The sequence below is a fragment of the Procambarus clarkii genome, chromosome 21, assembly GCF_040958095.1.
Source record: "Procambarus clarkii isolate CNS0578487 chromosome 21, FALCON_Pclarkii_2.0, whole genome shotgun sequence".
Classification (NCBI taxonomy): domain Eukaryota; kingdom Metazoa; phylum Arthropoda; class Malacostraca; order Decapoda; family Cambaridae; genus Procambarus; species Procambarus clarkii.
In genome coordinates, this window is record NC_091170.1 from 39,292,657 (window position 1) to 39,316,432 (window position 23,776).

The window sequence follows — 23,776 nt, forward strand, 5'->3', positions numbered from 1 at the left end:
TCTTGTTACTAACGCTGCGATTAATAAATCCAAGTGTCCGATTTGCCTTATTACGAACATTTATGCATTGATCCTTTTGTTTTAAATTCTTACTAATCATAACTCCCAGATCCCTTTCGCAATCCGACTTCGCAATCACAACACCATCTAGCTCGTATCTTGTAACTCTATCATCATTACCTAACCTCAGAACTTTACATTTATCAGCATTAAACTGCATCTGCCAATCCTTTGACCATTTCAAAACCCTATCTAGATCAACTTGAAGTGATAGTGAGTCCTCCTCCGAATTAATTTCCCTACCGATTTTCGTATCATCGGCAAATTTGCAAATGTTGCTACTCAAACCTGAATCTAAATCATTTATATATATTATAAACAACAGAGGTCCCAGGACAGAGCCTTGAGGCACTCCACTTACAACATTTTCCCACTCTGACTTGATTTCATTTATACTAACTCTCTGTTTCCTTTGGTATAGCCATGCCCTAATCCAGCTTAATATAGCACCCCCAATACCATGAGACTCTATTTTTTTAATCAGTCTTTCATGTGGCACTGTATCAAAAGCTTTGATAACCTAACCTAACCTAACATATTATATATAACAAACAAATACATTCTACAGAACAGTTATTGTTGTTTTTTAGTGACATCGTGAAAAGCGACCTCAGGTATAGGGATAATGTATTGCTAGCCATTAGCATATAGGTGTGAAGGTATTACAGTACCTTACTGGTCAACTATGTATGACGTCACCAGACAACCAATGCGACCTTTGGCGTCCTACTTGCATGTGTATTTGATGTTATTATTCAAAAATGACTAGACTATCCATCCCCACCTAACCTAATCAGAGGTTTAAGAATATACATTTTAATCAACCGTGACTGTAATTATTATTTTGTAATAAGTGCAAAGTATATCAGCAGCCCAACTGTCGTACAACAATTTAAGCAGAATCGTACATCTGGCAGCAGGCAAGCTGACCTTATAAGGACCTCCCCCCAGCCCAAAGGACAGTTCAACTCAGGCTTCCTGTGCTAACACTTTGAACTAGCTCCAGCACTTGTGCAATATCCGACTTCACTGTCTCGTATCTATCAACTCAACCATGAATATTTGTGAACTTTGCAAGGCACCTAAACTAGGGCCATTCCACCTGTGCCAGGCAAAATGTGGTGAATGTAGAATAGCCTTCACCGCCAATCCTCGGCATCAGTGCGTTATTTACTGTGTGCAATGTTCTGAGATATCTCGTGGACATTATGATAAGATTTGTCCCTCGTGCTCCAAAGTGATTTGTGCTACCCGTAAGTATCATTGTTTTTATAACATCTGTTAGGAGTCATAGTATATGTTTAGATACTATAGAAAATTGTTCAATAGCAGCTAAATTTATATGTGAATTAGTATTTGCAGTTGGCTGTAGAGCTATACATCTATGCAGCATTCCATAAAAATATATATATGTATAACTATATATATTAATTAAAATCTACAGGTGGCCACCCCGATGCATGTCCATTTTGCATGTATCTAGATGACCCCGAGTCTGATACTAGTTCTGATTCAGAGTACTCAGAAGCATCATCGCACCAAAGCGTCCAATATGAAAGTAAGTCAATTACACTATTCTGCAATACCATCCCCAATTCTTGTCAGATATATTTATAAAAATATCTAATTTATCATCGTTAATTATTCACATGATCATTTGTATGATTTTAGGCTCGCCAACTCAGCAGGTAGTGGAGGTAGTGGAGGAATATCTTCGCGGAGGAGGAGGGGGAGTGCCTAGCACTAGTCAAGCTCATACACCGCCATTAGAAGATAGTAGCAGGAACAGTCCAAATCGTAAGTATCATCCTCAATGATTATTCCCATAACTTTACATTATTTATTTTTATGAACATTCCTATAATAAATTTATATTATTTTTTATTAAAAATCTCAATTCTTTTTACTCTAGGTAGCCATCTAGAGGGTGATGATGACGATTCCCTGCATCTGGTTTGGGAAGCAGATTCAGATATGGAAGCCAGCCAGCCTATCGCTAATTCTCCGCCACCACCTCAGGAACAGCAACAGCAGCAGCAGGTAGATGTTTTGCTTCCTCCTCCTCAACCCGAAGTGCTTGAAGTAATCAATAATTTCAATGGAGGGTACATACGCCGTTCATATAGCATCCCAGATCATGCCCAAGGAGATCCCGCCCATTATTTGACTATATATCGTGATTATTTTATTCAGCAAATAGAATCCTTGTTTGACGCCGTTCACCCCAATTTCCCTCCTGCCCTCTTGATATACCCTGATTTTACATTTAATTTACAACGGCTTAATCAAGAAAATGAACCTGATTTTGAGGGAGAATTACCTATAAGGGCCGAGCAACGCACTGTATCTAGGCATGAGGTAAGTGTTGTCGTAGACCAATGGATTGCTGAATTGGATAATAAGCTAGAAGAGTTCTTTGCCGAGACAGAAGGTTCTAGTCTAGGTATACAGAGCATTTCTGGTTTTTATATCAATTCTATAGCTGTTCAGCATCCCATCCGTCTAGGAGAATACGTACCTTATCCAGATAAATTACGTGGTCGACATTATGTTTTCAATCCTAAAGGGGAGCAAAATATTTGTTTAATCCAATGTTTAGCTGCATATATATGTCTAGCTCAGGGGATGACATTAGATAATATCCGCAGATGTTCCAAGTCAGTCAGGTGGTGTCTTAGATTTGTCCGTTGGAGTGAGGATATTGAAATTCCCATAACATATGATAATATAAATAAAATTGAAAGCATAAATAAATTAAGTATATTTATCTATGTGCTTACGCGTGAAGATAATAGGTACTACATTAGCTTAGCTAGAAAAGGTAGAGAACATTCCGCTCCTAAAGTACCATTGCTCATGCTAGAGGATCAGCATCTTGTGCTCATTAAAGATTTCAATCAATATGTTCGCAACATGCGCGACAATACATATAATATTCCTAACAATCATATTTTTTGTCATTCATGTTTAATTCATTTGTCACCTGATGCGATGCGGGATCACGAAGAGTCATGCGAAGTTAAACAAACATTGAAATTTTACCCTGAAGGTCATAAAATCAAATTCCAAAATTACGGTCGTGCTTATGGACCTTCTCACACAGCATATTATGATTTCGAGTGCTTGTTGGACCCCTCCAATCCCCAAGGAATGATTGAGAAGCGTCACAAAGCTGTGGCGTATGCTTTTATCATCATCAACAGGGAATTGGAGGTGGTAGAGAAATTAACGTATATGGGGGATGATCCTGTGAATCATTTCATAGATACTTTAGAGAAAGCATGGAAGAGAATCAAATCTGCCATGCCTAAATACAAAATATCTATGACACGTGAACATTGGCAAGCTTATAGACGTCAGACCACATGTGAAATGTGTTATAGTCCATTTAAATCAGCTATGGACAAGCACCGTCATCATGATCATGCTATTGAATTTAATAATTATCTAGCTGCCTATTGCCAAAGGTGCAACATGCTGTGTAGAAATTCTTATAAATATTTATATACATTCTCTCACAATGCAGCTTATGACCTTGGGGTAATTTTAAATGAATTGTCTAACCTCCCTAACCGTGAAATTGACATTGCCTCCAAAGATGGATTTAAGTTCATGAAAGTAGATATCGGTAAACTTCGGTTTATGGATAGTCTGGCTTTACTAAATGGTGGGCTTGAAAAACTAGCTAAAGAACATATCAAGGAAGGTAAACCTACCACTTTCACCTCAGTTATGCTAGATGACGTCCCTGCAGCTGCCCACCATTTATTAAAGACAGGCAAACAGGTCTTCTGTTATGACTACATTTCATCTTTGGAGAAATTAAATGAACCGGCTCTTCCTCCTCCCGAAGCCTTTTTCAATAGTTTAAAACACGAGGCCATAAGCGAGACCGATTATACACAGGCTAAAGAAGTCTTTAGATTAGCGGAATGCAAGACCATTGGGGATTACTTGAAGGTCTATTTAAAAGTAGATACTGGACTATTGTGTGATGTGTTCACTGTATGGCGCAAGACCATGCTTGAGCTGTACAAGTTAGACATTACACACTATGTCTCGTTATCTAGTTTTGCATGGGACGCTTTCTTGTTTAAGAGCCAAGTTGTCTTGGACTCTATTTCTGATCCTCATTTGTACGATGTATTGCGTCGAAATCTAAGAGGCGGATTTACCTCTGTTGTACGACAACACACAAGTGTACAAAATGAGCATACAGGTGCTGATCCTTCTAGCACTGATAAATATATTCTGTATTTGGATTTTAATGGCTTATACGCCACCTGTATGACAGAACTTCTTCCTCAAGGCGGGATCCGTAAATTATCTGCTACCGAATGTGATGATTGGCTCCAACAAGGATTGGAAAATATTACATGTGATGGGGATAAAGGGTATTGGGTCATGTGTGATACCAAGCATGTCGCACCTGAGGTGGCTCGATACACAGATGACTTACCTTTAACCCTGTCGCATGCTAATATTTCAACTGATCTTCTCTCCGATTATAGCAAACATATTTTAAATACCGAAGATCGTAAACTCCCCAAGAAAAACAATAAATTAATTGCTTCACATCTCCCTCAAAAAGATTACTTGGTGAGTTTGGATTTGCTTCAGATGCTGATGAAATTGGGATTGGAAGTGGCTAAGGTAAATGCAGTTTATGAATTCCAACAGAGCAAGTACCTTAAGGAATTTGTCGAAACAAATGCTCGTGAACGTGCAAATACACCTTGCGCCATTAAGGGTAAAGCTTTCAAGCTAGTATCAAATGCAATTTACGGCAAGAGTTTGACAAATGTGAGTAAATATGGCGATCAGCATTATTTAGTTACATCACGAGACAAATTCCAAAAGCATGCACGCAATCCGTTCTTCAAACGGAGCATTTTGTTAAGTGAAGACAGAGTTATTTGCACAGTTAAAAAACAATCACTTAAAGTCAATACACCAACTTATTTGGGGTTCCAGATCTTGCAAATAGCTAAGAGGATCCTATATGATTTTTGGTACAATACCGTCAAAGCTCATTATGGAGACAAAGCTAGATTGCTGTATACGGATACAGATTCGTATTTGATTGAATTAAGCTGTCCAAATGCTTTTGAGGAATTAAATAAACTGCCTTTATCTCAGCATATGGATTTCAGTAATTTCCCTCCTGAAAATCCCTATTTCGATGACTCTCACAAAGGTCAACTAGGTTTGTTAAAATCGGAAGTTGGAGCCAAAATTATCAAAGAACTCATTGCATTGAAGCCTAAAATGTACTCGATTCTTACTCAAGATCAGGTTCAGATCTGTCGTTGTAAAGGTATTCCCACTTATCATCAGTCTAAACTCACTCATGCTGCTTTCCAAAGTGCTTTAGAGTTGAATATTGGGCAGAGGTTCCAATCCAGATCTATTAGGAATGTTAAAGGCCGTATGTGTACCTGTCTCACTACAAAACGTGGATTGTCCGCCTTTGACGATAAACGTTATGTACTGAGTCCTACACAGTCTTTGGCGTATGGACACCCCGATATACCTCAAGCAGAAATTCATGAAGAAGAGAATGAGGAGGAGGAGGAGGATGTACCTGCACCTGCTGCTGCTGCACGTCCTGCAAGACGTGGATTCCATCCCATATTCAATATGTGGGGAAAACGCGATGCACTGGTGAACAAGACGTATCCTCACAATTAGTGACTGAAGAAATTGGTGATGGAACATTGCAACCTCCCCTAACCTGTCATTGATGTTTGACAATTGCTACCTCCCCTAACCTATCATTGATGTTTGAAAATTGCTACCTTCCCTAACCTGTCATTGATGTTTGAAAAAATTGCGGGGCCCCTGACTCATCACTGATGTTCTGAAAATGCAGTCTCCCTTAACCTATGTTGAAAATGTTCTGTTGTATATCTATGTTGAAAATGTTCTGTTGTATATAAAAAAAATAAAAATTGTGAAATGTATACTTTGATGTTTTTATAAAACCGTGCCCCCTAACCTATGTTTTTTGAAAATGTTCTATGCAAAAAAATAAAAAATATGAAATGTATGCTTTGATGTTTCTATGAAAACCTTCCATGTTTAAATATAATAACCTTATCATACTTATGTCAGTACAAACTCAACACGAGTCATGGATAGTTCACCTATCACTGAAGAACAACTCGATATTTTCAATGAACCTAGCAGAATAATCATTGCAGGATTTTCCAATGGCGGAAAATCTCATTTGTGCACTAAACTCGTACAAAAATACCATCTGAAATTCTCCAGTATTATTATATGTGGCGGCAGTTACAGAGCATTGCTAGACGATCCAGTAATTAACAAGAAAATAATTGCTCAACCTGAAATTATTAACCCTTTAGATGAACGTACAGATGATTCGCCTATTTTAATTATTATCGATGACTTGTTCATCGAATCTGCCAATTCCAAAATTGTGTCTGATATCTTCACTAAAGGCAGACATCTTGCTATTTCGTGCATATTCATTACCCAAAATATATTTTTCTCTGGGAAATATGCTAGAAGTATCAGTTTAAACGCCTCCCATTTCATATTAGTGAAATCTAGAGATTTAGCTCAAATTGAGACTTTAGGACGGCAGTTATTTGGAAAACAAGATTCTAAAAAGCTTTTGGATATCTACAAGAAAGCCATCAGTAAACCTTATGGGTATTTATTGGTGGATTTAGGAGTGAAAACCCCTGAACGCATCACCTTCCGTAGCAATATTGTTGGTGAGCATCCATACGAAATTGTTTACCAATGGTGAACGTACTTAACAACAAGGGGAGGTTAGGGGGGTTGGGTGTATAGGATGTGTTCCCCACAACAACAACAACAACAACAAGCACAAGGGGAGGTTAGGGGGGTTGGGTGTATAGGATGTATAAAACAGCTAAAACCATACAATCAGATATCACTTTATTAGAAGATGGAGCACGTACTAGATAAAATTTATTATAACCCCGCATCCACAGGAGGGTTAGGGGGGGTCAATAGGTTGTATAAAGCAGCTAAAACTATAAAGCCAGATATTACTTTATCAGATGTCAAAGAATACTTGAAATCGTCTAAAGCTTACACTTTGCACGCATTAAAACCTCGGAAATTTCTACGAAGAAAGGTGCTGAGTCCTAAACCCCGTATATATTTAGCTTGCGATTTAGCAGAAATGGGATTATTGGCCAAACACAATGATGATATTAAATACATTCTCGTCTGTGTCGATATTTTTTCACGGTATGCGCAAGTCGCACCTCTGAAACGCAAAGATGGACAGACTGTGAGTAAAGCTCTGAAAAACATATTGGAATCCTCATATTTCAAAGGAATACGTAAAATAAATACAGATCGAGGAGGAGAATTTTATAATTCTCATATGCAACGAATGCTTGCAGCTAAAAATATTAAACTGTATAGCGTATTTTCTCAAGAAACAAAAGCCGCCATCGCTGAACGCTTTATACGTACCATGAAAACTAAGATTTATAAATATATGACTGCGCACAATACCTCGAGATATCTGCCCATATTGTCTGATATCATAAAGGCGTATAACACAACACCCCACCGAGGGTTAGGTAGTCGGACTCCAGTTGATGTCCATGCTTTATCTCGTCCACAAGATATAAAGAAACAGTTCAGTCTCATGTATAAAAGTAAGGACAAACCTAAAGCAGGTCTTAGTTCTCTACTAGCTGTCGGGGACACAGTTCGCATTACTCTCTCCAACAGAATTTCGACATTCAAGAAAGGTTTTGCTAGACAAAACACGGAAGAAATTTTCAGAATTATTCGTATAGATAAAAGCCAGCCTATCCCATTATATTTTTTACAAGATTTGAATAACAAGCCCATTGACGGAGGGTTTTACAAGGAAGAATTAACCCTAACCCATTTACCAGTTGCATTTAATATTGAGAAAGTACTACGCAAACGTACATTGCCCAATAATAAATTACAGTATAAAGTAAGGTACGAAGGCTACGATTCTTCATTTGATCAGTGGATTGATGCTGATGATTTGTTGAAGATATGAAGAAGCCATTAGTATACAAGTACAAAGACTTGGTGACCTTGCTGAGCAAACTCAATTCCTCAGCCAGGAAAAAATTGATTGCGCAGTTTAAAAAACCACATATTCATTGCTTGTCAGAGATTTTCAACAATTTTCTGAAAAATAGGCTTCCGGTTAAGAAGAAAGTTATAGTCAAATTGAAGAAATACAGAGACACCTTGCATTCGCTGGCTTGCAAGAAACCCTCAATTTCAAACAAAAAGCGTATTTTATTGACTCGTAAAGGAGGCAGTATCCTCGGTATATTATTACCCATAGCTGCTAGTTTAATTACCAGGATATTTAATAAATAAAAAATGAAAGAATATTATCTAGTACCTCGTAAATCCATCGATGAGGGACCGGCTAAAGTAGTAGTAGTTAAAAAAGCAGAAGTAACGCCATCACTAGCTCCAACACCAGCAGCAAGTACTCCAGTAGCACCAGTTTCAGTACGAGCTAATCCTTCAATAGTACATTTGGTACATTTAAAATTGAAAGCTAAAGATCATGATTATGCTACTTCGCTGTTGAATTATTTTGATGAAAGCAAGATGGTGCAATGGGACGTCAGTGGGAATCTGCAAATGCCAGTGACTGGAATAAACATAATTGATGATATTTTAACTAAAATGACAATTCACCGCTCTGTATTCCCACGAGAAAAATTACCGCTGGTTAAATTATTCATCTCTTTAACCTCAACTCCACGAGAAATGTTTAGGAATACAGAATCTCGTAAACAAGTATTTAATGATGACGTGGTACTAAGAAGAAAACGGGTGTATGCTCCTACTACAGCTGCTGGAGAAACTAAACGCCCTAAAGTTGGCGGAGGAGCAACTTGGTTAGCTTACTAAAGGTGAGTGTATAAATAGATGTTCTGTTTTGTTTTTAGTTTATTCATTCTTAGTCCAGCAATGGATTCCCACGTTATTTACGCTACTAGTGTTTCTAATACAGATTTATTTCCTAATAATGTACCTAGTGCTTTTGAAAACAGACTGTATAATCAACTCGTGCTGGATTCTAGACGTTCCTACGAAATGTGTCTCCAGAATATATTATTGCCTTCGTCATATTACATAATAAGATCGGATGATCTGGAGAGTTATATCCGCGTGAGAATTATGTACCTAGATGCTAAAGGAATTAGTTACAAACATTCCAAATTTCTACCGAAAACTAATATTTTAGCTGGTGGCATAAAGGAAATTATATACGCCATCAATAATGAAATTACCCATATATTTTCACAGAACGATTTGAGTTTTGTGTCTGATGTCTATAAGACGCATTTCCCAAGATATGCTGATGCATATATTAAATATGGAACGATTTCCAATAGAGTAAAGTTCAATACCGCGAGCAGCGATGAGAATGTATTGTATTATGACGATAATCGAGCAATATGCAGGATTTCCCTATCTTTTGGGGCGAGTATTGGCAAGGTTTTAGGAACTGAACAGCATAAAAATTATGATATATACGTGCACAAGAATTATTTGGATGAAACACCCATATCAGACACGTGCCCCTACCCTCCACAACCCAGGGGCATGATGGATTACTTGTGTGTTTATTGTGATAAAATTGCTCCTACGATGTACGGAAATTTATTAGTGAATATATTGGACGTAGTGTCTTTGCAGGGTGGTGAAAGCACGAATAGGAAACTATATAAACCTCTAAATACAAATGTACTGGATAGTATAAGTATTGCAGTAACCGATCCTAATGGGACTCCTATTTATTTCGATAAACGAGGAAGCACAACAGCTGTTTTACATATACGACCCCGAATTGGGTCTATATAATAAGGACATTACAGTTCCGTGCCTCATTACTCATCTGCAAGCTACAAAATGCGCGTCAATTTCATCCCTCCGTCTGTAGACGAAATATTATTCTTAATTAGCCCACCTGCCTCATATAAAGGAGGTGGGCTGAGTGATATTAGAATATTCAATAGGAGTCATATAAGAGGAGGTGGTATATTCAGTTTCCTCACTGGTTTAGCCCGTAAAGCAGCCCCATTTTTAATGAGAACCCTAGCTCCTGCCGTCTTAAGTATGGGTCAGAATGTATTGCAAGACATGCAAACAGGCGAACATTCCTTTAAAAAGTCAATGAAAAAGCATGGGATCGAATCATTGAAGGGAGTTGGCCGTCAGATTTTAGGTGGTGGTAAAAGGCGGAAAAAGTCTAGAGAAGGGCTAAGGCCACCAAATTAGCACTTATTCGCAGTTTTACAAAACAGAATATGAAGAATAAGAGATATAATGACGTGTTTGCATAAATTACAATTCATTCCTCTCATAGCATCCAGCATGAATACTACTACTACACTAGGAGCTGGGCTACAATCCCCTTTGGAAAGTTACACAGTGGCTGTAACAGATGGATTTCCCAAACTTAATTCAGCACGTATGATCGAGTCCACTATAGCCAGCAGGAAAAATATCGATATTTTACCTGTTAATTTAGGAATTAATAAATTTAAGGACTCCTATATCGAATTTAGAATCCCTGGCATACCTGGTCATTTCCTGGATATGTCATCCCTAGCCCTAGAAGTAGGTATAGAATTAACAGAAGCTGACGCCGCAATAGATTCGGGCAAAAAAGTGACTGTCGCTAATGGTTTATCACAAACACTTTTTAAAACAGTGGTGGTGTATTTCAACGAACAAGTAGTTGAAAGTAATTCTTTATTTTCATATTGGGCGTATATAAAGCTGCTAACGACTCTTTCCAGAAGTAAAATTGATGGTTTTAAGCATCTAGCTCATTTTTATAAAGAAGAGGCGCTAACGATACCCAATAAAATTGATACGCAGTATTTTGCTACGACCACGATAGATCAGGATGAGAAAATGGCTAATATGAAAGAACACGGCATTTATACGTGCTTTAAATTACTGCTGGATATTGCATCTATTAGCGAATATTTAATGGATAACGTAGATGTAAGAATACGTTTAGAGTTAAATAGTGATAAATGGGTTATTGGCAGTGATACAGCAACTGCTAATTATAAATATAATATAAATATGGCCCGCTTATGGATCGATAGATTAACCCCATTCCCTTCTGGGCTACTAGCTATTAACAGAGCACTCGCCCAAAATAATGGAGCAGTAACGTATATATTTGATAAAACCCTATTTAAAACCTTTATTCTAGGGCAGGGCCAAAAATCATTAACTATGGACCAACCCTGGGGTGGAGTGATCCCTGAGAAGTTATACATGGCCATTATTGATATGGAAGCCATTTCTGGAGATTATACCTTAAACCCATTATATTTCAACAATTCCGCCTTGAGCAACGTATATATCTCGGTGAACGGCACGAGTTTATTTAATATCGCGTGTGATTTCCCCCATAAATGTTCGAAATTATATTATACGGTCCTAAATGCTGTAGGATTTAATGTAGATAATATTTTGTCCTACGAATCGTTCGTTAAAGGACAAACTCTGCTGGTCTTTAATTTATTACCAGAAGAAATAAAGGACACAGTTTCCTTGGAAGCGACAGGGAATTTAAGAATTACATTGGAATTTAATACAGCCATAGTGGGAAATAAAGTCATACTGCTGTTTGGTCCTACTACTGGGGTTATGAAAATTAATGCTGACCGACGTATTATTTGTGAAACGAGAGCCTAAGAAACATGAATTGTTTAGAAATAAACAATGGGTTGAAAAATATATATTTAGGGGAAGAAGCCATATATATTGGATGTTATTTAGCGAACGATGTACGGAGAATCTTCAAGAAATTGAATAAAGAGCCAGTGGTATTTATTTTAAATACTTTAGATGAGAAATCCCCTGCAACGATGATGGGTCATTGGATGACTGTGTATGTACACAATAAACCTTCAGGAGCCATTATCGCCCTGTTGGACAGTTTTGGGCTGAAGATGGAATCCCATTCAAGTTATTTACAGGAATTCCTCTCTTATTTTGAAGATTATAGAGTATACATGTTCACACAACGCATACAGAGCATGGACTCCTATTATTGTGGAGCCTATGCCATGTTTTTCGTCTATCAATTATGCAACCTTAACTTGAGAGCTGCACTACATAAATTTGAAACTTTATTTGAATATGGGGAATATGATATGAACGATAGGAAGATAATTCAATTTGCTTATTCTAATTTTGCAATGCCTAACTGCAAAAAGACATTTTGCATAGATGGAGAGGATAAATGTCTATCGCTGTGTGATGACTCCTCATATTACTGAGCTGTAAGTATATTTTAGATGTTTGCCATATATTGCCTTTCTTATTATTGCTGATTTATTATTATTATTATTATTATTCTGTGTTGCTAATATGGTTTCTATTTATTCTTCCAGATTTGATGTGGCAGAGGAACTGGTCTAACAAAAAATCACCAGGATCTGGGATTGCTATGACCAACATCTGAAATATCATGCTTGTTCCCCATTACAATTTTACTGTTAAGACTAGAATGTAAACTTTTATTACCAATAAAATAATAGAAACCTATACAATGTATATTCTTAAACCTCTGATTAGGTTAGGTGGGGATGGATAGTCTAGTCATTTTCGAGTGATAACATCAAATACACATGCCAGTAGGACGCCAAAGGTCGCATTGGTTGTCTGGTGACGTCATACATAGTTGACCAGTAAGGTACTGTAATACCTTCACACCTATATGCTAATGGCTAGCAATACATTATCCCTATACCTGAGGTCGCTTTTCACGATGTCACTAAAAAACAACAATAACTGTTCTGTAGAATGTATTTGTTTGTTATATATAATATGTTAGGTTAGGTTAGGTTAGGAAGGTTTGATCGGGTTTATGAATAACAGAAAATATAAGTAATGAGCGAAAATACGAGCTATTGTAGCTGAATATCGACTCTGATGAAGCATAGAGTATAGGTGAGGTATTAAGCCTGATTAAGAGTTCACACTTATGTGTGAACCTCCTGGGATCCGCATTTAGCGCGCCTCGCGCCACATTAGGGATGATGACGTCAGAAACGAAGGCTTTATTTCAAAACATGAGAGGCTTGCTTTTCATTGAAGTCACCATGCCTGGCAGGGGACTGTTAGTTTATACAGTAATGTTGGATTAGTACTGAAATCGCATTGAAGTCTCCATGCCTGGCAGGGTACTGTTAGTTTATACAGTAATATTGGATTAGTACTGAAATCGCATTGAAGTCACTACGCCGGGCAGGGGACTGTTTTCATACAAAAGAAAGATAGTAAGTTTTCATTTTTATTTTGCCCTATGCTCAATAAGCAATTTTTGAAGAAAGATTGACAAAGCTTTAAATTACTTTCTCTAGAAAGGCAAAGAAATAGAGGTGACATGATAGAGCTGTGAATGATAGTAAAGGGGAATATTAATGACCCATTATACGTATCAACATGATACAGAACAGGAATGAATTGGATAACTTATATATTTAGGAAAACGACCTGGGTGAATATAGGTAACAGGGGAAGAACTCGAAAAATACACAAATAACTTCTCGCAGTGCTGCTCCCCTTTTGGTTCATGCAATGACCGATGGTTGGAAGTAAATAGGAAATTTAAAATAGTCTAGGGTTGATGGTATTTTACATTAGGTTTCAGGGTTCCTGTTTTTTGCCCTATGCATAATAAACGATCCTTCAAGAAAGATTGTCATAGCTCAAATTACATTCTCTAGAATGAAGACGACGAAGAAGAAATAGGGGTGACATGATAGAGGTGTGACTGAATGGTCATACTAAAGGAGAATATTTATAACCTATTATACGTATCGACATGAAACAGAATAGGAATGAATTGGATAAGTTTTATATTTAGGAAAAAGACCTGGGTAAATACAGGCAGCAGGGGACGAACTTGAAAATACACACAACACTTCTTGCAGTGCTGCTGCCCTTTGATACATGTAATGGGCGATGGTTGGAAGTAAATATGAAATTAAAAATAGACTAGGGATGATGGTATTTTATATTAGGTTTCAAGGACACTGTTGTATCGCAAAACACACGACTCATAGTCCGGCTTTTTAATCCCCTTGAACGTGCCTGTGCAGGAACGCTGAGAGGCTAGCTGGTGACGTCAACGTCCATTAGCAATGTCTGTGCAGGGTCACTGGGCTAACGAAATTTGGGGATGCCAGGGACAGGCATTTTAATCCTACCCCCAGGCAAAATGAAGACTGGCATGGAGAAAAATGTTTGTAAAACCCATGTGCCAATGCCGTGCATGGAGAAAAAAGTTCGTAAAACCCATGTGCCAATGACGTGCATGGGAAAAAAAAACAAATGACCAGTCACCCTGGTAATGAAAATCACTTATGCCAATGACCGGCAGGGGACTAAACGACACCGGAGTAACGAAAATCACCTACGCCAATGACCGGCAGGGGACTAAACGACACCGGGGTAACGAAAATCACCTACGCCAATGACCGGCAGTGGACTAAACGACACCGGGGTAACGAAAATCACCTACGCCAATGACCGGCAGGAGAAAAAAAGAAAATTGCCGGTCATTGGCGTACTTTCCACTACTTACATGATGTTCAACAAGCATAACCAGTTATACATGATGTTCAACAAGCATAACCAGGTATACATGATGTTCAAGAACCAGGGTGAGCCATACATAATATTCAACAACAACGAGGCCAACCAGCTGCCAGATTTGTTTCCCAAGCGTCTTACTGTGGCAGGCCAGAGAGGTAACGCCCGACGGATCCACAATGACTAATTAGTTTTATATAAAAAAAGTTAAATCAAAATAATAGTGTGGTAGAAGACACGAGGTAGAGCCCCCTACATTATAAAGTTAAGAGTTAACATACAAATAATGTTTTGCCATATTACCAAAAAATAACAGTGAGGTTAATTTAACTATTTAGGATTTTTCCTACAGTTCGTGTGCTGAAAAAATCGTCTATATTTTCCAACGCATTATCATGCTCTGAATGTTTCACACAGATCGTCAAAAATTTACAAGATCGTCTTTGGCCGCTCCAACAAAAATTATATGTTTTTAGTAAGCTTTAGTAGAAATAATGCGTATATATGTAGGTATACATAAATATATGTATATATATGTATATATATGTATATATATATATATATATATATATATATATATATATATATATATATATATATATATATATATATATATATATATATATATATGAATGGTCCCCAGGACAATATGCAACTGAAAACTCACACCCCACACCTCACACTTCTGGGGTGTGAGTTTTCAGTTGCATATTGTCCTGGGGACCATTCAGGCTTGTTCGCATTTGTGTTCCTCACGTGTTGCCCCAAAAATGAGGTGATTTGATAAAATGCTATGCCCAAGATTACCATCCGAGTGCCAGCAGGGAAGTGGGTCAAATAGCCTCGGCTATCACTTCCTTATGTCTGGTCGTGATGGTCAAGCAGATTAAGGCGTCCCTGTACATACCAGTTGCGTTGCTCCTGGCAGTATGGGTTCGAGTCACTTCTGGGGTGTGAGTTTTCAGTTATATATATATATGTCGTACCTAGTAGCCAGAACGCACTTCTCAGCCTACTATGCAAGGCCCGATTTGCCTAATAACCCAAGTTTTCATGAATTAATTGTTTTTAGACTACCTAACCTACCTAACCTAACCTAACCTAACCTAACTTTTTCGGCCACCTAACCTATTAATATAGGTTAGGTTAGGTTAGGTAGGGTTGGTTAGGTTTGGTCATATTTCTACGTTAATTTTAACTCCAATAAAAAAAAATTGACCTCATACATAATGAAATGGGTAGCTTTATCATTTCGTAAGATATAAATTAGAGAAAATATATTAATTCATGAAAACTTGGCTTATTAGACAAATCGGGCCTTGCATAGTAGGCTGAGAAGTGCGTTCTGGCTACTAGGTACGACATATATATATATATATATATATATATATATATATATATATATATATATATATATATATATATATATATATATATATATATATATTTATATATGTCAGGTACCTGCATATATTTTTATGCAGGTACCTGATGTCAGACGTCTGCAGCAGCTGAAGGAGGCATTCGAGCAGAATTCGTCAGGAGAGGTGACAAGTCGCCAATATACGTTATTCTTAAAAAAGACGAATATCCGGCAAAAATGAAACTCATACTCTCTGACCAAACTAATTCCAAAGGGTAACGAAGGACTCTACAGCCGAGTTGAAAACGAAGGTAAACAGATTGATTGAAACTGTGAACGCCAAGAAATCCGGACTCCACCTTCCAAAGGTTAATGGTGAATACAAACCTGGTTATGCGTATGGGAATGTCAAGACCCACAAGTGTGGAAACCCACTTCGGTCAATCATCAGACAGATACCCACACCCACATACAGACTGGCTAAACAACTCAACTGCTTGCTGACTCCTTATGTACCTTGTGCTTTCACCCTGAAGTCTCCAAAGGAATTCGTTGACTTTCTGCGAGGAGCACGGGCCACATGGATAAGAGCCACTTTGGATGTAGGGTCGCTGTTTACCAACGTACCTATGGATGAAACAATCGGAATGATAATGGACAGAGTGTATCGTGATCTGACTTGTACTCCTCTTGACATACCAGAAAACATACTAAGAAAGCTACTCCAAGCCTGCACTAAAGAGTGCAGGCTTGGAGTGCCCTGCATGTGCCCTTCTTGAGTCCAGATGGGCACATGTATAAGCAAGTAGATGGAGTCGCCATGAATTCTCCCCTTGGTGTCCTGTTTGCATACTTCTACATGGGTACCATAGAGCAGTTGGTCTTAGTTGACATAAACTTGAAACCCGCCATATACTGCAGGCATGTTGACGACATATTTATGCAGGTACCTGATGTCAGACGTCTGCAGTAGCTGAAGGAGGCATTCAAGCAGAATTCTGTGTTAAGTTTCACTTACGAGATGGAGAATGATGGGAAGTTGCCCTTTCTAGATGTAACAGTCATGGAAAGGAACGGAGGCTTCCACACTGCAGTCTACACTGTGACGATAATCTCTTTCAAGAGAGATTGAGCCTGCTCTTCCCTCCAAACTACGTCCCAGAAACAACTAATATAGAAGATATATCCAACAAGTACAACAACAAGTTTTGCCCCAGAGCAAAATGTATCCAACACCGGGACACCTGCTCCACCTCCGCCACTCAAACCGGCAAACTGCTTGTCCATCGCCTGCCTATCGCTGATTGGCTGGCGCCCATCGCACCTGCTCCTCCACCCGCCACACGAGCTGATGTCTGAGCCACCGAGACCTGAGGAGGGCAGAATATCTAGTGCTTTCCACAAGTTAGCACGTCTCATTGGTAGACTAAGCCTTGGCTTGTGTGTACTAAGGGAGGTGGCAGCTTGAAGCCAATATTCCTGCACTAATGTAATTTACTTTGCTATTACTCACTTGTATTAACGTAACTTTTCATTTGCCAGTGATTATTCTTATTATTTTGTTTGATTGATTTACCTGTTACAACTTTTATGTCCAATTTTATTCATGTTTCGCTTTTCTAACGTAATTAAAATTTCATTGTTAAATTTACTTGTGTTTTGTGTGTCTTCCCATTACCTTACCACAGACAAAAGTTCCAGATTTTCTCTTTTTGTTTCTTTGTGTGACGAGGCCATACCCCTAGCTTTTGAAACAGCCGAACACCAACGCGTTACCGTCACAACACTAAGGAAATAAACATAGGAATGTGCCTGAATGCCAATAGTGACTGCCCAGACAGGTACAAGAGGAGTGTTGTTAACGCTTATGTCGACCGAGCTCTCAGTCACAGCTCAGCAAGGAAGCAAGTCGATGAAGAACTCTGTAGGGTAAAGCAGGTGCTAGTCAACAATGGCTTCCCTAACGGTTATGTTGAAGACGTCATAAAAAGAAAGGTGAAACGCCATGCAACCTCTGAAGAGTCAACTAACACAACACCTGTACCCCCTATTAGACTGTTTTACAGGAACTTCTTTTCGACGGCTCATAAAATGGAGGAAAGTGTCCTGAAAGATATTATAAATAGGAACGTTATCCCTGCAGACAAAATTCAGAAAATATAATTGACGATTTACTACAAAAACAAAAAACGGCCAGCCTGCTCATGAAAAACTCCCCCAGACACCAAACAGAACGCCTTGATGGAAACCAAAGTCGTCTACGTCTTCGTATGCCCACTTGGGGACTGTATGCCCCAAAGAACTCAGTATATAGGCAAGACAACAACGTCTCTTTCTAAGCGATTAACAATGCACAAACAACAGGGCTCAATCAAGGAACATATAATCTCTTCTCATAACCAGAGAAATCTTAACAAACAACACAGAAATCATCGATAGCTACAGCGATAGCAGGAAACTAGACATCAACGAGGCGCTACACATAAAAAAGTCAACACCAGCAATCAACAGCCAATAAACGCATAACAATATTCTACCCACTTCAAGACCCCGAACTAACATAGGAGCAGCAAGAGAAAGTAAGGGCCAATAGGCCTTCTGCAGATATTTTCATTCTTATGCCTTTCATACCCAATTAATACCCACCTCACCCAAAACATTTGTGACATATCACCTCACCCAAAACAAATAAAAAACATGATGTATGTTATGTGTAAACCAAGTCTTTGAAAATGTAAGAAGACTTACGAAATGGTTCTAGGCATCAGACCAAAAACTAAAAATGTAAAAAAATGAATTTTGGAGATTTAATTTTTCAATTACCCTCGACAGTGAAGAAAAACACAAGAAATATTATGAAGATTCGTGTTAGAATTAATAATCAATTAATTATTTAAATAATTTTTTTTAGACGGGTATTTAAGCCCCAAAATTTCCATCCTTTTTAAGGCTCTAAGTTTGGTACAGTGGGTATAATGCGTACCTGCCATGCCATGCCAGGTGTCGTGAAGCATCTGTACTGGCGAGGGTTCGAGTCCTCTGGTGGGTGTGTGTGTCTAAAGTTGTTTAACTAAAAACTTGTGGTTTAGGCAAGTTAGTGTATATATATAAATATATATATATATTATATATATATATATATATATATATATATATATATATATATATATATATATATATATATATATATTCTGTTCTTTGCTTGTTTAAAGCAGACCTGTTGCCCAAGGGAACCAAACAAGCACATTTAAAGCATCACACACACACCTGTCTCAATTTCTCTCATGTAATCTCTGAAGCCTCATATTCTCTCTCTCTCTCTCTCTCTCTCTCTCTCTCTCTCTCTCTCTCTCTCTCTCTCTCTCTCTCTCTCTCTCTCTCTCTCTCTCTCTCTCTCTCTCTCTCTCTCTCTCCCTTCACTAGCTCACAAGCGCGTGCTCGGGCGCTCCTCAAAACAAAACACCTCATTTTCACGGGGAAGAGTCTGAAAGAATGGCGGGAGAAAGGAAGGCGGCGTGTCTGGCTGGCGGGAGTCCCGACCCCCGCCAAAGGCCCCGGCCAAGGTTTTAAACATTTCACCGTGGCGATGAACGCAACTCTTTACTTATTCATGGGGCGCTGTGTCCTCAGCCATTTGCCCCTTCCTCTCTTTCTCTCGTTTGTCTCTCTCACTCTCACTCTGTCTGTCTCTCTTATCTCTCTCTTTCTCTAATTTTGTTCTTTTTATCGCATGGACGTGTTCACATAGATTCGAAAACGCACGCATATAGGCAGGCGTGAACACTCTCGTTGTTACAAACACACAACACACAGACACACTCATGCACACACAAATCTGCCAGACTTCCTCTCTCTCTCTGCTGTAGAGTGAGGAATAAAGCCGGATAACATTTCTCAAATCTTTCTACAATTAAATAAAGCAAACTTAAAATATCCCAGCATTAAAACTCCTCAAAAACAGTTAGAACTTATCAAAGTTAATTATAAGTGCACACAACTGTGAATTCTCAGTTCTACTGAAAGCTACTTATACTTGGTTAAAAGTACCTGAAAATATCTCATATTTAATAAAAGCTACTAAAGAAAACATTCATTTGACAGAGTTTAAAATGTCTAATATGAAAACCTGTGAGTCGTTAAACGCAACATTGGTTATGTTTGTGTTTAGGCCTTATATAGGCCTTAGGTGCCTATTTGGCTCCCGGCGAAGAGAACCAGTTTGGTACATTAATGAGAACCGTGGTGTCCCTAGAACATGACATGTTAATGGTTTTACAACCTGGTCCCCAATTACTGTTGGGTGCATTTAAGTGATCATCGAAGGATAAAGCGTTTCACTGGGGTTCGAACCTGGCCTCGCCAGGCGAGCGAGTGAGGGACGAAGGCAATTATCAGGGGAAGGCGCCAAGCCATTACAACTATATAGCACTTGGAAGGGGTCCGGATAAATATTTGGGATGGGACGGGGGGGGGGGCAAGAAGGGTGCCCAACCACTTGGACGTTTGGGGATTGAAGCGAGACCGTCGCTCTACCGTCCAGCCCAAGTTTTTTTTTTTTTTTATTATTATTTTCTACCAGTCCTGCCCAAGTGGTTGGGCAAGTGAGGGCGAAACCACTACACCATAAATTATCGGAATAAAACCAGTTTAATATATCTAGCCATGTGGTAGACATATATACACATTCCCATCCTACTATGACCGTTGAAGACCTCGTACTGTAGAGGATTATTGCCTTTATCGGCTCCGCAGTAGATTATTGATCTTTGTTGCCCCATAATTGATCACGGCCCCTCTGTTGGGGTATGAGCGGATTACTGGCCTTTCTTGGCCCTGTAGAGGATAATTACCCTTTGTTAAAGGCAGTAGTGATTACTAAATTTGGTCGGCTAAGTAGAGGATTCGAACCAGTGAGCGACCTTTGTCGAGCAACAAAGCGACTTTCTGATCGACCTTTGTCGCTCAAAAGTGGATTATTTATATTTTTTGTTCAGTAATGAATTATTGAACTTTTGGGCTCTAGTGAAAAATTAAATATTGTCAGCTCAGAAGCGAATTACTAATCTTTATCAAGTCGGTGTTGGATTATTTCCTCAATTTTATTCATCAATAATCTTTTCGAGTATTAATTATTACCGGAGACAACTGGAAAACTGAGCTTAGGTGAATGTATTATTGTTATGAACAGATCCACAAGCCCCGTGATGAGGGTTCGAACCTACGTCCGACAGGATCCCAGACGCGCCTTAATCCCAGACGCGATCCCAGACGCAATCCCAGACGCGATCCCAGACGCGATCCCAGACGCCATCCCAGACGCGATCCCAGACGTGTGAATTATTGTTATTATTATTGAAGGTGAATGAAAGACCCAGTTTATGTTTAAGTGCATTATAAACCAAATTTTCGGCTATCACCAACATTAAGGGAGCCGGTCGGCCGAGCGGACAGCACGCTGGACTTATAATCCTGTGGTCCCGGGGTCGATCCCGGGCGCCGGCGAGAAACAATGGGGCAGAGTTTCTTTCACCCTATGCCCCTGTTACCTAGCAGTAAAATAGGTACCTGGGGTGTTAGTCAGCTGTCACGGGCTGCTTCCTGGGGGTGGAGGCCTGGTCGAGGACCGGGCCGCAGGGACACTAAAAAAGCCCCGAAATCAACTCAAGATCTCAAGATATCCTTTCTCAAGGCGCTGTACTCAGTGTTGTAAACCAATATTGGTGACATCTGAAAATCTGGTTTATAATGCACTTAAGCATAAACTGGGTCTTTCATTCACCTTTATTGAAGCACTATGACATTGTAGTATGTTAATATTATTATTAATATTATTTATTATCATTATTGTTGTCTAAGTTGCCTTAGTTGTCAAAGGCGAGTGCTTGGGAGCACTCAGTTCGAATCCTTAACGACAGAGTCAGAGTACATGGGAGGGGGGGGGTATGTGAAACCCTGGTTCGGCTTCAGTGGAAGCCTCGGGACCCTCGTGGGTGCAGCAGCACTCCAGGTTGCAATTATTTTGACCATGTCGTGGTACAGTTAACTAGAGCGCGTCTGGGAACACTCGGCACATGGGTTCGAACCCGCATCAAGGCTCCTGTGGATTTGTTCTCTGATATATAACGTTAATGTGATTCCCTCAATAATTATTATTATAATTATTATAAGTATTATGATTATCATCATCATTATAAAAATACGAGAGCAAGAATTATACAACATTATACTTTATGTATACTCTGGACTGCATTTTCACAAAAGAAAAAGTTGTATATTTTTTACATATTAAAAGATAAAAGGGAAGGGGGGTGCCTGACCGCTGAGTGGACAGCACTCGGGGTTCGTAGTCCTAAGGGTCCGGGTTCGATCCCCGCCGGAGGCGGAAAGAAATGGGCAGAGTTTATTTCACCGTTATGCCCCCCTGTTCACCTAGCAGTAAATAGGTACTTGGGAGCAAATTCACAAGGGCCGTGACAAGGGCTCGAACCTACGTCCGAGAGGATCCCAGACATTGCCTTAATGGGGACAGTCAGTCCATTCTCCGGTGCTCCTCGAGGCCTGACCTCATCATGTGTCGTATATGACTGTTCTTCCCCTGGTTGTTATAGGAGTCGACCCGAGACGAAAACTGTTGGGCAGTATTTGGTAATTCTTGGGCACCTTCTCCGTGAGTCGACAACCTGTCCTCGACTCAAGTCCATTACATTCAACGGTCGACCCCACAGACGCATTCATAAATTTTAACATGCTGTTCATTCAAAACGGGAATTTTCTCAAGTATAAATTAATATTATAATATATTGGCATATTGTGTATATATAGGCATAGGATAGGTTAGGTGTTTAGGTTCTGTTGGCGATTATTTGTATTTGTAGTACGTGGGTGAAGCATTTACAGCGTTGTGGTTCGAACAAAATTCGTCAGTGAAGAACTTGTTCCGGATATGTCCGAACGTCAGCAGTTGTGAGTCGTGTGTAAACCGCTTTTCATTCATAAACAGGGGGTTTGGCTGGGTGCAGTGGAATTACTTTTGGATCTTTGTTTGGAGGACGGGCTAGAGTCGAACATATTGACCTCAGTTTGGCTCTTGAGTTGTGATCCCGAGTCAGCGTCGACTTTCCGGTTAGGTTCCAATGAATGTTGATTTTGGAGTTCAGTAACTACCAAAGGGTAGTGACCAGATAGGCTGGTATGTATGATGAATATGATGGTAATTATAATGACCATAATGATTTGTATTAATGAGCGTGGGCAGTTGTGAGTTTGGTACAACAGAGAACAAATATTTGGCGGTGATACAGATGATGTGTTGGATAATATGATGACAAAACGGGTATAACATAACATGAATATAACACAAATATATTTGATATACTGCGAACACCAACAGCCCAAATGAACATGTCGACATAACGGCAATTAAACCATAAACATTCCAATGGGCAGACCAAGCCAGAAGAGAAGTGGGAAGACCGAGCATGAAAGAGAAGAGAAGCAGACCGGACACGACACAAAGCAGGATAAAGTATTATCAGAAAGGCGTTTGTTTTAAAGTTGTTTAATCTTGAACACAAACTGCATAAGGTCTGAGCAGCTTCTAAGCGACGATAGTAAGGAGAGACGAGAGGACGCAGATATAACCTTCTGCTCTTGCTCCACTTCAAATGTAACAGCCACTTAAGGGTCCTTCCTCGCAGGAGCAACCAA

At 39.2% G+C, this 23,776-nt stretch overlaps 1 protein-coding gene across 1 annotated transcript; it reads left to right on the forward strand.

Moving 5' to 3' along the window:
- The first annotated feature begins 1,533 nt into the window (after positions 1-1,533).
- LOC138367291 (uncharacterized) lies at positions 1,534-5,751 on the forward strand. The gene is made up of 3 exons (XM_069328711.1): positions 1,534-1,618; positions 1,732-1,857; positions 1,973-5,751. The coding sequence occupies exons 1-3, from the start codon at positions 1,534-1,536 to the stop codon at positions 5,749-5,751; spliced, it is 3,990 nt and encodes a 1,329-aa protein (XP_069184812.1).
- Positions 5,752-23,776: the final 18,025 nt, after the last annotated feature.

Bases quoted from the DNA above. Each gene is read 5' to 3' on its own strand.
- LOC138367291 (XM_069328711.1), top strand. From the start codon at position 1,534: ATGTATCTAGATGACCCCGAGTCTGATACTAGTTCTGATTCAGAGTAC. The intron at 1,619-1,731 runs GTAAGTCAATTA...GTATGATTTTAG, and splicing joins CCAAAGCGTCCAATATGAAA to GCTCGCCAACTCAGCAGGTA. The intron at 1,858-1,972 runs GTAAGTATCATC...TTTTTACTCTAG, and splicing joins TAGCAGGAACAGTCCAAATC to GTAGCCATCTAGAGGGTGAT.